Source organism: Ascaphus truei, chromosome 13 (genome assembly GCF_040206685.1).
Source record: "Ascaphus truei isolate aAscTru1 chromosome 13, aAscTru1.hap1, whole genome shotgun sequence".
NCBI classification, from domain to species: domain Eukaryota; kingdom Metazoa; phylum Chordata; class Amphibia; order Anura; family Ascaphidae; genus Ascaphus; species Ascaphus truei.
In genome coordinates, this window is record NC_134495.1 from 9,658,745 (window position 1) to 9,673,542 (window position 14,798).

General features: G+C 55.2%; 1 protein-coding gene across 1 annotated transcript in view; it reads right to left on the reverse strand.

Moving 5' to 3' along the window:
• Nucleotides 1–14,798, reverse strand: part of MSI1 (musashi RNA binding protein 1) — a 75,017-nt gene that overhangs the window by 8,414 nt on the left and 51,805 nt on the right. The window contains 7 exon segments of the mRNA XM_075569220.1: nucleotides 4,719–4,775; nucleotides 5,076–5,198; nucleotides 5,967–6,084; nucleotides 6,332–6,414; nucleotides 8,338–8,386; nucleotides 10,931–11,023; nucleotides 11,534–11,575. Of these exon segments, the coding sequence (XP_075425335.1) occupies nucleotides 4,719–4,775; nucleotides 5,076–5,198; nucleotides 5,967–6,084; nucleotides 6,332–6,414; nucleotides 8,338–8,386; nucleotides 10,931–11,023; nucleotides 11,534–11,575 (565 nt within the window).

Here is a 14,798-nt window from a genome sequence, read left to right on the forward strand (position 1 = left end):
TACACGGACAGACCCCACTGCGCGGGACAGATACACGGACAGAACCCACTGCGCAGGACAGATACACGGACAGAACCCAACGCGCGGGACAGATACACGGAGAGAACCCAACGCGCAGGACAGATACACGGACAGAACCCCACTGCGCAGGACAGATACACGGACAGACCCCACTGCGCAGGACAGATACACGGACAGACCCCACTGCGCAGGACAGATACACGGACAGACCCCACTGCACAGGACAGATACACGGACAGAACCCCACTGCGCAGGACAGATACACGGACAGACCCCAACGCGCAGGACAGATACACGGACAGAACCCACCGCGCAGGACAGATACACGGACAGACCCCACTGCGCAGGACAGATACACGGACAGAACCCACCGCGCAGGACAGATACACGGACAGACCCCACTGCGCAGGACAGATACACGGACAGACCCCACCGCGCAGGACAGATACACGGACAGACCCCACTGCGCGGGACAGATACACGGACAGACCCCACTGCGCGGGACAGATACACGGACAGACCCCACTGCGCAGGACAGATACACGGACAGACCCCACTGCGCGGGACAGATACACGGACAGAACCCCACTGCGCAGGACAGATACACGGACAGAACCCACTGCGCGGGACAGATACACGGACAGACCCCACTGCGCGGGACAGATACACGGACAGAACCCCACTGCGCAGGACAGATACACGGACAGACCCCACTGCGCAGGACAGATACAAGGACAGAACCCACTGCGCAGGACAGATACACGGACAGAACCCACTGCGCAGGACAGATACACGGACAGGCCCCACCGCGCAGGACAGATACACGGACAGAACCCACCGCGCAGGACAGATACACGGACAGAACCCCACTGCGCAGGACAGATACACGGACAGGCCCCACTGCGCGGGACAGATACACGGACAGACCCCACTGCGCAGGACAGATACACGGACAGACCCCACTGCGCGGGACAGATACACGGACAGAACCCCACTGCGCAGGACAGATACACGGACAGCACCCACTGCGCGGGACAGATACACGGACAGACCCCACTGCGCGGGACAGATACACGGACAGAACCCCACTGCGCAGGACAGATACACGGACAGACCCCACTGCGCAGGACAGATACAAGGACAGACCCCACTGCGCAGGACAGATACACGGACAGACCCCACTGCGCAGGACAGATACACGGACAGACCCCACCGCGCGGGACAGATACACGGACAGACCCCACCGCGCGGGACAGATACACGGACAGACCCCACCGCGCGGGACAGATACACGGACAGAACCCACTGCGCGGGACAGATACACGGACAGAACCCCACTGCGCGGGACAGATACACGGACAGAACCCACTGCGCGGGACAGATACACGGACAGAACCCACTGCGCGGGACAGATACACGGACAGAACCCACCGCGCGGGACAGATACACGGACAGAACCCACTGCGCGGGACAGATACACGGACAGAGCCCACTGCGCGGGACAGATACACGGACAGACCCCACTGCGCGGGACAGATACACGGACAGAACCCACTGCGCAGGACAGATACACGGACAGACCCCACTGCGCAGGACAGATACACGGACAGACCCCACTGCGCGGGACAGATACACGGACAGACCCCACTGCGCGGGACAGATACACGGACAGACCCCACTGCGCGGGACAGATACACGGACAGAACCCACTGCGCGGGACAGATACACGGACAGACCCCACTGCGCAGGACAGATACACGGACAGACCCCACTGCGCGGGACAGATACACGGACAGACCCCCACTGCGCAGGACAGATACACGGACAGAGCCCACTGCGCAGGACAGATACACGGACAGACCCCACTGCGCGGGACAGATACACGGACAGAACCCACTGCGCAGGACAGATACACGGACAGAACCCACTGCGCGGGACAGATACACGGACAGAACCCCACTGCGCGGGACAGATACACGGACAGAGCCCACTGCGCAGGACAGATACACGGACAGACCCCACCGCGCAGGACAGATACACGGACAGAACCCACCGCGCGGGACAGATACACGGACAGAACCCACTGCGCGGGACAGATACACGGACAGACAGATACACGGACAGACCCCACTGCGCGGGACAGATACACGGACAGACAGATACACGGACAGACCCCACTGCGCGGGACAGATACACGGACAGACCCCACTGCGCGGGACAGATACACGGACAGACCCCACTGCGCAGGACAGATACACGGACAGACCCCACTGCGCAGGACAGATACACGGACAGACCCCACTGCGCAGGACAGATACACGGACAGAACCCACTGCGCAGGACAGATACACGGACAGACCCCACTGCGCAGGACAGATACACGGACAGACCCCACTGCGCGGGACAGATACACGGACAGAGCCCACTGCGCAGGACAGATACACGGACAGACCCCACTGCGCAGGACAGATACACGGACAGACCCCACTGCGCAGGACAGATACACGGACAGACGCCACTGCGCAGGACAGATACACGGACAGGCCCCACCGCGCAGGACAGATACACGGACAGACCCCACTGCGCGGGACAGACAGATACACGGACAGACCCCGCCACAAGTGTGCGTGCAGGAGGTTAAACTCCAGGGAGAAGCTAGCTGCGAGTGCAGCTAATTAAGAAAGACAGAACTCCTGACTACAAAGGGGTTAAAAAGGTAATCAGCTGCCAGCAAAGAGAGACTTTAACCAACCAGGAAGGAAGCTGGTTGGAACGGTTCCCCAGGCCTGCTGGGACCCACACCCAGGAAGAGACTCGCCATGAAACTGAACAAGCCTGCTGGATGCGGGTCTTGTCTTCAAGGAACCGGCGGTCCATATACTGCTGAGGGAGCAGAGCGGTCTTGTCAGGGCTGCAGTATCCTGAGGGATTTCCTGGACTCTCTTGGGACAGAGTTCCCACAACCACAGATAAGGACTTGATATTATGTTTTCTATACATGAGTGTATTGTTAAAGCTGGAAACTGGGCTTAGCTAGCCAGTGTTTGTGTCAGACACTGTTGTGTAGTTAGTCCCAAAGGGGAGTAGGTTTTTATTTTATGATTTGGTTTACCTTAAAGGAACAGTGTGCCTATTTGTTATAGATGTGGAAAATAAACCACTGAAGGTTAAAGCCTAAAAATCATACTGTTTGGACTCTTACTGACCCTACTGCGAGTGGGGACAGACCCCATCGGGCAGGGACAGACCCCATTGCACAGGGGCAGATACTCTGGGACGGACAGGTAAGTCCTTTCACAGCGCAGAACAAGGTAAGAGCTGCAAGAGACTTGCACACGTCCCCTCCTGATCACAGGGGAACTCTGCGCGTGTCCCCTCCTGATCACAGGGGGGGAGTTCTGCGCGTGTCCCCTCCTGATCACAGGGGGGAGTTCTGCGCGTGTCCCCTCCTGATCACAGGGGGGAGTTCTGCGCATGTCCCCTCCTTATCACAGTGGAGCTCTGTGCATGTCCCCTCCTGATCACAGGGGGGAGTTCTGCGCATGTCCCCTCCTTATCACAGTGGAGCTCTGCACGTGTCCCCTCCTGATCACAGGGGGGGGAGTTCTGCGCGTGTCCCCTCCTGATCACAGGGGGGGAGTTCTGCGCGTGTCCCCTCCTGATCACAGGGGGGAGTTCTGCGCATGTCCCCTCCTTATCACAGTGGAGCTCTGTTCATGTCCCCTCCTGATCACAGGGGAGCTCTGCGCGTGTCCCCTCCTGATCACAGGGGAGCTCTGCGCGTGTCCCCTCCTGATCACAGGGGGGAGCTCTGCACATGTCTCCTCCTGATCACAGGGGGGAGCTCTGTGCGTGTCCCCTCCTGATCACAGGGGGGAGCTCTGTGCATGTCCCCTCCTGATCACAGGGGAGTTCTGTGCATGTCCCTCCTGATCACAGGGAGGAGCTCTGCGCGTGTCCCCTCCTGATCACAGGGGGGAGCTCTGCACATGTCTCCTCCTGATCACAGGGGGGAGCTCTGTGCGTGTCCCCTCCTGATCACAGAGGGGAGTTCTGTGCATGTCCCCTCCTGATCACAGGGGAGTTCTGTGCATGTCCCTCCTGATCACAGGGGGGAGCTCTGCGCGTGTCCCCTCCTGATCACAGGGGGGAGTTCTGTGCATGTCCCCTCCTGATCACAGGGGGGAGTTCTGCGCGTGTCCCCTCCTGATCACAGGGGGGAGCTCTGCGCGTGTCCCCTCCTGATCACAGGGGGGAGTTCTGTGCATGTCCCCTCCTGATCACAGGGGGGAGTTCTGCGTGTGTCCCCTCCTGATCACAGGGGGGAGTTCTGCGCATGTCCCCTCCTTATCACAGGGGAGCTCTGTGCATGTCCCCTCCTGATTACCAGTTCCGAAGATACCGTCTCCCCCACTGCCGCAGACTGGACCAGAACACGCCGAATAATCACATCCCCTAACAAAGAACGCACACTCAATAAACACTAATTATTCCCCCAAATAACCCCGAAATGACAAAGCCCGGTGCAACGTTTTACTGCAAACACAAGAGGACGTGGCCAGCAAACCTCGGTGACGGCACCAAACCCGACAAGTGTAGGCTCCGTGCGTCCCGCAGGGCGAGGCTGGCGCTCGCCCCCCCACTAACCTTCCCTCGCTCTCCTCATCTGTGAGGTTTAGGAAATCAATGGGACTGACCTGTGAGTTCTGGGAGGACGGGGGCGCCTGGGAGAGGGGTTCTCTCTACACGAAACTCTAAAACGAAATGTGAAACAGCTTAGGAACTGCTGGAGCCCCCCTCCCCCATCCCACAGGGGCGACTGGCAGAGAGCAAGAACAATGCCGATCAAAACAACCACCCCGAAGCCCCCCGAGAATATCACTGACACCCCCATCCCTTCACTGAGCACACCGACTGGTCCCATTTGCCACCAGAAATCCCCCCCCCCCAAAGTCTGTGCCCCCTTTAGGGGCAGGAAGATCACATAGGATGGGAACATCTTAACATGCGCTGAGCTGTGCAACCACCAGGGGGCGACTGCAACACAAACCTACCTGGGAACTGATAGGTATACCCGGGGGCAATACCCGTGTAGCTGCGGCTGGCATAAGTGGCAGCCTGGAACCCGGGGTACCCTGAGGGCAGGAAAGAGACAGATTGGAAAGGATCCCTAAAACCTAAAAAGGAGACAGCAAAAGCCTGAGACACATCCAATCGGTGGTACAGCCCTGCAATACAAATCACACAGTATATATATCCCCTCTACCCTGCGTTTCACATAGGGGACGGGTATATGGGGTCATAGGAGGAGTTATAAGGTGGGGTTATGTGGGGCGTTATAGGGAGCGGTTATATGGGGTAATAAGAGGAGTTATAGGGAGGGGTTATATGGGGTAATAGGAGGAGTTATAGGGAGCGGTTATATGGGGTAATAGGAGGAGTTATAGGGAGTGGTTATATGGGGTAATAGGAGGAGTTATAGGGAGACATGGGGTAATAGGAGGAGTTATAGGGAGAGGTTATATGGGTAATAGGAGGAGTTATAGGGAGCGGTTATATGGGTAATAGGAGGAGTTATAGGGAGCGGTTATATGGGGTAATAGGAGGAGTTAAAGGGCGCGGGTATATGGGGTAATAGGAGGAGTTAAAGGGCGCGGGTACATGGGGTAATAGGAGTTATAGGGAGCGGTTTTATACATGAAGCCTCACTGTTGCTTTCATTTTCTCTATGCTTTCTGCATCAATAATATCCAGCAGGTGACATAGATATAGGGAACAGATATGTGTCTGCGCTTAACTAGTCCCATGTGTTTGCAGCTGATATAAAAAGGGCAGAAATAAAATACTATTGGTGAGGATGCAATAACCCCCTATGACCAGCAGAGGGAAATCTGCCCTCAGCAACGCAAACACAGAGCTCCATGTGCCAAACAGTCGGCACTCACCCAGCATCCCGATCCCCAGCATGAAGGCGTCCATCCCATATGGCATGACGCGGGAGCGGCCCCGCACAGATCCGGTTGGCGACATCACCTCCTTGGGCTGCGCCTTCTTACACTCGACCTGCGAGCGGAGATCACGTGATTATCCCGTCAACACCGGATTCCCCCAACGTCCCCAACCCGGGGACAAATACAGCCACGGCCCAGGAACACCCAAGACCTTGCCACCCTTCGACATCCTCATATCCCCTTTCCCCTCCCAATATCCACCCCCCACATGCCTCCCCCCCCCCCGACCCTCCCCTAGGCAGCCGCCGGGGATACAGAAGAATAACCATGAGCGGTGGAGTCTCCCGGCGTCCCCTCACCATCTTGTTGTTGATCTCGTGGAAGTGAATCTCGCAAACCTTCTCCACCACGTCCTCGCCTTCGAAGGTCACGAACCCAAACCCTGGGGGGGGGGGAGGAGAGAAGTAATAATCTAAGACGGGAGGTGGTGGGGGGAGGGGAGGTCAGAGAGCGGTATACATGTGGGGTGCAGTCCAGCCGGTATGCCAATGCCCTCCAGTTGAGCTGGAACAGGTGCGGTAACTGGTACCAGCGCTTGAGACAAGTACCCCATAGTGGGGTACTCTGTGACGTGGGTAGACAATAAGAAGACCATAGCGAAGTCCCGGGGTTATTTAAAGATGGCTGTGCTTTGCCCCCCCCCCTCCTCCCGGAGGACTGTAACAATGTTTCAGGTGTTTTCTAAAACTACAACAGAGAGAACCGTCTGCTGCAGCCAGAGTCCCAAGAGGAGAGAGACCTGGATAGGGTTACCTGGGACAAGGGGAGACTCCCGGGAGGAGGAGGAGGGGGGGGGGGGGGAGGGAGCAGGTATGGTGTCTTTGGAAGCGAGCACACAAAGGGACAGTGTCTTGTGCAGGGACACGCACACAGCCAGGCCCTGCACTGACCACATCCTGTGACCCTACAAATACATATACACATACATCATCCGCTTGTCCGTTCCTCGCCCCACACAGCAGCCCGGTCCACCTGGCAACCGCTCACAACGGGGACTGAAGATATCGCTCCGGGGAACCGGGGCTGCTGTGTGGGACGAGGAACGGACAAGCGGACGATACTGGCGATATGGACTTGACACTTTGCCATTTACCTAGCCCCACATCCTTATTATGATACTGACCCGTTACCTCGCGGGCCGTTCTGTGGCACTAGATTCTGCCTCACAGTAACTCGCGGTCTGTTTACTGCACCGCAACGGCTCCGGCAGATGCAAGGGCGCGTTTCACATACCCACCAAGGAGATCACCAGCCCACCGCCATTTAAACCTCCAGCGGGACTTTATTCCCTGTCCCGTTCTGCCAGTGTGCTCTTTCCGAATGCCCGTACAGCTTCCATCTGTGCCACACATCGCGCACAGCTTTTGGACTTGCTAGTACCAGTGGTGGATACGATGTTTAGTATATGAGCGATTAGTCAGCCATGCTGCCTTCCTAGCCATGGTTTTGACACCATTAGGACTCGCCTATATGTGGTGGCTCTAAACGTCATGTCTGTATTACATCGATCTGAGATTCGGGCTCATTTCCGCATAGCTGTGCCCGATACTGTTCTTCTGTGGACCGGTCGGTCTTGACTTTCAGTGGGAACCTTGTCACCCCACTGCCTGACGTATAGGGATTTCCCTCCTTAATTGTGCTGCACAGTTTATTCCAGCCCTGCTTACTATTTCGGGTGTTCTGCACATTTATATATTTGTGTGGCGGTGGGATGCGCGTTACGATTTTCATACAGGCTGCTTTTCTATCCCCACCAGGTTTTAAACTGGTTCTCTTTATTACTCTTCTCTTTGCTCTTTTGCTGCAATATCTGATAAATAAACGTTTTGTATTTTTCTTATTTTTGATCAGAGTGCTTACTTCGGGATTTTCCTCTCTCTGTGTTTGTATATTTTTTCCCTTAGCACTGCTACTATATTAGTACTACCCTGAGGAAGGTCCCTGTTGAGGACCGAAACGTTGGTTTTGGTGTCCTGCGTTATCTTTAATACAGTTTTTTTCCATACTACTTACTGTGTGCTGTCTCTGTCACCGGACCAGTTCTGGCTACTCCGGTAAATGTAAATATAAATATAAATATATATACATACACACACACACACACACACACACACACACACACACACACACACACACACACACACACACACACACACACACACACACACACACACACACACACAATACTCAGATCTCTGCAAGGGAGGATTATAGGATAATTAGCAGGGCCAGAGGCACCTTTGTGACGCCGCCTTGCTGTAAAATTAGACTGCAAGCTCTTGGGGTCTTTTAACAAGACACTCACCTCTGTGCCGGTTGGTTGTTTTGTCAAACATTAGCATGGCATCGTCCACCTGCACAAGAGACAAGGAACGGGTTTAAGGGGCAGCGCAGACCCTTGTGGCCGGCTGCTGAAGGCGGGTTGAGGTAGCAGCTCTCAGCGTCACAATGAGACCACTCACGACACAAAGGTGCGGCCATGACAGGGGTGTAAACAAGGACCGCCGTACAGTGCCAGCTAAAACCTGCATCTAATGTGAGTGTTACACATCAGTGTCAGGTGCTTAAGGGGGGCACGGAGGGGACAAGGGAGGAAATACAGGGGGAGGGGGTGTACCCCCTTCTCAGGAGCTGTGAGATCGCTTTATTTCCTCACCAGGTCAAACAGTATCAGGCTTTTCAAACAAAACCATTTGGTTCCCTGGAGAAGCAGCGGCTCAGGGAGCCTGGTCTGTTACTATGACTGCAGCTTAGTATGTCCTGAGCCGCAGGGGAGAGGGACAGAGGGAAAGGCCTTTGTGTGCAACTGAAAAGGAGGGGGAGGGGGGCCCCACCAGATATCAGGGGGGGGGGGGGGAAGAGACAGACTCACGGAGAGACAGAGGGGAGGGAGGGAGACAGAGGGGAGAGAGAGGAGAGACAGAGGGGAGGGAGACAGAGGGGAGAGAGAGAGACAGAGGGGAGACAGAGGGGAGGGAGAGGAGAGACACACAGAGGGGAGGGAGGGAGACAGAGGGGAGAGAGAGGAGAGACAGAGGGGAGGGAGGGAGACAGAGGGGAGAGAGAGGAGAGACAGGGGGGAGGGAGGGAGACAGAGGGGAGAGAGAGGAGAGACAGAGGGAAGAGAGACGAGAGACAGAGGGGAGGGAGAGGAGAGACACACAGAGGGGAGGGAGGAAGGGAGAGGGGAGAGACAGAGGGGAGAGAGAGGAGAGACAGAGGGGAGGGAGAGGAGAGACATAGGGGAGAGAGAGGAGAGACATAGGGGAGAGAGAGGAGAGACAGAGGGGAGAGAGAGGAGAGACAGAGGGGAGAGAGAGGAGAGACAGAGGGGAGGGAGAGGAGAGACACAGGGGAGGGAGAGGAGAGACAGAGGGGAGGGAGAGGAGAGACAGAGGGGAGGGAGAGGAGAGACAGAGGGGAGAGGAGAGACAGGCGAGGGAGGGAGAGAGACAGAGGGGAGGGAGGGAGAGAGAGGAGAGACAGAGGAGCGATGGAGGAGAGACAGGCAGAGGAGATAGACAGGCAGAAGAGAGAGAGAGAGAGAGAGAGAGAGAGAGAGAGAGAGAGAGAGAGAGAGAGAGAGAGAGGCAGAGGACAGAGAGAGAGACAGGCAGAGGAGAGAGAGAGACAGGCAGAGGAGAGAGAGAGAGAGAGAGAGAGAGAGAGAGAGAGAGAGAGAGAGAGGCAGAGGACAGAGAGAGAGACAGGCAGAGGAGAGAGAGAGACAGGCAGAGGAGAGAGAGAGACAGGCAGAGGAGAGAGAGAGAGAGAGAGAGAGAGAGAGAGAGAGAGAGAGAGAGAGACACGTACACACACACAGAGGAAAGAGAGAGATGGGAGAAGACAGGCAGACAGTGAAACAGAGAGAGGGGAGAGAGAGAGAGCAGAGAGAGACAGCAACAGGAGGGAGACATAGGAGGGAGAGACAGACAGAGGAGAGAGAAACAGAGACAGACAGAGAGAGAAGGGATTCAATTAAACAAAAACATGGGGGTTGGATTGTGGACGCGGTGACTCGCCGGGCTGTCACAGGATTGTGCAGGTGACACACGTTGGTCCTGTAAGGTTTAGTGCAATAAGTGTCACACAGACTGGCTGTGATTGTGTAATTGTGTGATTGTGTAATCTCTCCTGTGTGTGATAGCCCCTCCCCCAAACGTTGCATAAACTCTGCAGCCCAGTACCCCCCCCCACCCCCCCTCTCATCTGTCCTTCTAATTACATGGGGATCTAATCGCCTTATAACGAGGCTTCTCCATTAGTGTCTGTGAGGGGTCTTATAATGGGGGAGGGGGCTGCTCTGTCCTCAGGTGTCACAGGGTGGGGGTCTCCTTATTATACTCTTTGTATTAATCTGATTATCTCTCCCTCGGAAGCCTCTGTGTGTCCCATTTGTTTAACAATTCCTCCCTCTTCAGAGGACTCTTAGTACCCTGTACTCACAGACCCCCCTGTACCATTGCTGGTGATGCCCCCTAGTTGTCATGGAGACAGTGGTCTCAGGCATGTGCAGACTTGCCCCATATAACGTCCAGCTAATTACCGATACGCTAGGACAGGGGGGGTTTGGGGGGCGGGAGCACTTCAGCTCTCAAATGCCACCAACAGGTCACGTTTTCAGGATATCCCTGCTTCAGCACAGGTGGCTCAATCAGTGGCTCACTGATTGAGCCACCTGTGCGAAAGCAAGGACTGATTGAACCACCTGTGCTGAAGCAGGGATATCCTAATACCTGACCTGCTGGAGGCCCTTGAGGACTGGAGTTGCCCACCTCTGCACTAGACCAAGCAGACCCGCTGAATACCCGTGTACCCAAGCTGCTAACCCCGTCTGACCGCAGCCCAAATAGTGTGCGTCTCCGCCCCCCCCCCCTCTCCCCAAACTCTGCACTCACTTTCCCAAATTGCTCAAAATACTGTTTCACATCTTCCACAGTGGTGTTCACGGACAGCCCCCCCACGAAGATCTTCTTTGTCCTCGTCACCATCTGTAATGAAAAGGAAGCGTCATGGTGCCAGCCTTCTTCCACCCCGTCCGCAAGCTCGCTCCCCGCTCATGCCCAACACTAGGCACAGACCAAAGTGACCGGGAGGAGGAGGTTGGGAACAAGTGGGTGAGAGGCAGACACAAGGGCCCCACCACACACCTCGAACAGAGGGTCTCCCTGCTGCACCTAATTATCCCGGCACTAATCTCCTCGTGTTCCGACACCACCAAACCGTCTGTCATCATCCTACTTAAGGGAATTAACCCAGTTCTGCCGGTGGCTGCCGGACCCACACTTGCTGCACCTGCTAGCTACTGATTTTAAGCCGATTTTTTCATGGTTACCCGCCCCCCAGGCTACCCCCATCTCTAACTGCCCCCGCCAGGCCTCCTCCACCCGGCTGTTTGAATCTCTTGTGCTCCCCCCCTCCACACTCACATGCTCCTCTCCTACTGAAGCTCAGATCCCGAGAGGCTGCTCACCCCCCTCCCTCACGGGAAAATCACTAACCTTGGGCTGAGCCCTGCGGGGAAATGCCACTTTTGGGTCAATCTGAAAGAAACAGCATCAAATGAGTTACAAGTGTTGGTTATTGGCTGCATGAACTGTACAAAGGACAGAGAACAGGTTCACAGGAACGGAGAGGAAGTCCCACACACAGAGAACAGATCCAGAGGAACCTGTAGGGGAAGTTCCACACACAGAGAACAGATCCAGAGGAACCTGTAGAGGAAGTCCCACACACAGAGAACAGGTCCACAGGAACCTGGAGAGGAAGTTCCACACACAGAGAACAGGTCCACAGGAGCCCGGAGAGGAAGTCCCACACAGCGACCAAGAACAGGTCCACAGGAACCCGGAGATGAAGTCCCACACACAGAGAACAGGTCCACAGGAACCCGGAGAGGAAGTCCCACACAGCGACCAAGAACAGGTCCACAGGAACCTGGAGAGGAAGTCCCACACAGAGATCGAGAACAGGTCCACAGGAACCCGGAGAGTAAGTCCCACACAGAGATCGAGAACAGGTCCACAGGAACCCGGAGAGGAAGTCCCACACAGAGATCGAGAACAGGTCCACATGAGCTAGGAGAGGAAGTCCCACACAGAGAACAGGTCCACAGGAACCCAGAGAGGAAGTCCCACACACAGAGAACAGGTCCACAGGAACCCAGAGAGGAAGTCACACACACAGAGAACAGGTCCACAGGAACCCAGAGAGGAAGTCCCAAGCACAGAGAACAGGTCCACAGGAACCCGGAGAGGAAGTCCCACACCCAGAGAACAGGTCCACAGGAACCCAGAGAGGAAGTCCCACACAGGGAACAGATCCACAGGAACGGAGAGAGGAAGTCCCACACAGAGAGAACAGGTCCACAGGAACCTGGAGATGAAGTCCCACACACAGAGAACAGGTCCACAGGAACCTGGAGAGGAAGTCCCACACACACAGAACAGGTCCACAGGAACCTGGAGAGGAAGTCCCACACACACAGAACAGGTCCACAGGAACCCGGAGATGAAGTCCCACACACAGAGAACAGGTCCACAGGAACCTGGAGAGGAAGTCCCACACACACAGAACAGGTCCACAGGAACCCGGAGATGAAGTCCCACACACACAGAACAGGTCCACAGGAACCCGGAGATGAAGTCCCACACACAGAGAACAGGTCCACAGGAACCCGGAGAGGAAGTCCCACACACAGAGAACAGGTCCACAGGAACCCGGAGATGAAGTCCCACACACACAGAACAGGTCCACAGGAACCCGGAGAGGAAGTCCCACACACAGAGAACAGGTCCACAGGAACCCGGAGAGGAAGTCCCACACAGAGATCGAGAACAGGTCCACAGGAACCCGGAGAGGAAGTCCCACACAGAGATCGAGAACAGGTCCACATGAGCTAGGAGAGGAAGTCCCACACACAGAGAACAGGTCCACAGGAACCTGGAGAGGAAGTCCCACACACAGAGAACAGGTCCACAGGAACCCAGAGAGGACGTCCCACACAGAGAGAACAGGTCCACAGGAACCCGGAGATGAAGTCCCACACACAGAGAACAGGTCCACAGGAACCCAGAGAGGACGTCCCACACAGAGAGAACAGATCCAGAGGAACCCGGAGAGGAAGTCCCACACACAGAGAACAGGTCCACAGGAACGGACAGAGGAAGTCCCACACACAGAGAACAGGTCCACAGGAACGGACAGAGGAAGTCCCACACACAGAGAACAGGTCCACAGGAACCCAGGGAGCAAGTCCCACACACAGAGATCGAGAACAGGTCCACAGGAACCCAGAGAGGAAGTCCCAAGCACAGAGAACAGGGCCACAGGAACGGACAGAGGAAGTCCCACACACAGAGAACAGATCCACAGGAACGGACAGAGGAAGTCCCACACACAGAGAACAGATCCACAGGAACGGACAGAGGAAGTCCCACTACACAGAGAACAGGTCCACAGGAACCCGGAGAGGACGTCCCACACACAGAGAACAGGTCCACAGGAACCCGGAGAGGAAGTCCCACACACAGAGAACAGGTCCACAGGAACCCGGAGAGGACGTCCCACACACAGAGAACAGGTCCACAGGAACCCGGAGAGGAAGTCCCACACAGAGAGAACAGATCCAGAGGAACCCGGAGAGGAAGTCCCACACAGCGACCAAGAACAGGTCCACAGGAACCCAGAGATGAAGTCCCACACACAGAGAACAGATCCAGAGGAACCCGGAGAGGAAGTCCCACACACAAAGAACAGATCCACAGGAACGGACAGAGGAAGTCCCACACACAAAGAACAGGTCCACAGGAACCTGGAGAGGAAGTCCCACAAACTAAGGCCTCAAAGCTTCTCAAGTGGGAGAAATGAGTTTCATTGTTGGGATAGTCCCTTTGCATTTATATTTTCGTGCTACTAAGATTAGATTTTAAGCTCACTGGGCCCAGACTTCCTGAAACTTTGGTATTTTATTTTGTGCAGAGCAGTGTACACTGGCAGCAACACAGAACAACAAGTACACACACTGTGCACGGGCTTCATTATTATGGTGATGTTTGATATTAATATTATTGTGCCGAGAGGTGCTCGGGTTTTGAAGTCCTGTTCTGGAGGGCGGTGTTAGGAGAGAATACAGAAGTTCAGCTTTGGCAGAGCCTCTTCGGCCCTCACCAATCAGGAATGCACGTGCTTCTGGGCATCAGGGGACCGAAATCAGAACAGGAGATCGAAGGACCTCTCAACAATACCCCTTTGTGATGACATTCTTCTGTGCTGTCAGCAAAGGCCGCAGAGATGCTATTAACGGGAGCAAAACCCAGAAGCAAAGGGGTCCAGCATCTATTTCACATCACTGAACACAGGTCCCCTTTGTTACAGGTAAATGGCAGAGAGAAAAGCAGCACAGACACCTGTAGCACTGAGACACAGAGTGAGAGAAGGGCAGAGAGGGTTTAGAGGAGTGCAAAGTTACATTAAAATAGAGAGACGCGGCAATAAAGAAAGGAATGGAAACAGGAGAGACTGAGTGATCCCATTAACAAGGCACACACAAAGTATCACAAAACACTGCACAATCACATATACACACACACACTAAACACAAATAGAAACTTCCAGGAAACACACACAACAGAGGGTTGCCAGGTGCCCGGTATTGAACCGGACTGTCCTGTATTTGGACACACTGTCCTGTAACAAAGGAGAGGTAATACTGGACATGCATGTGTCCGTTATTACCTCTCTGGACACTTATTTATTTATACAACT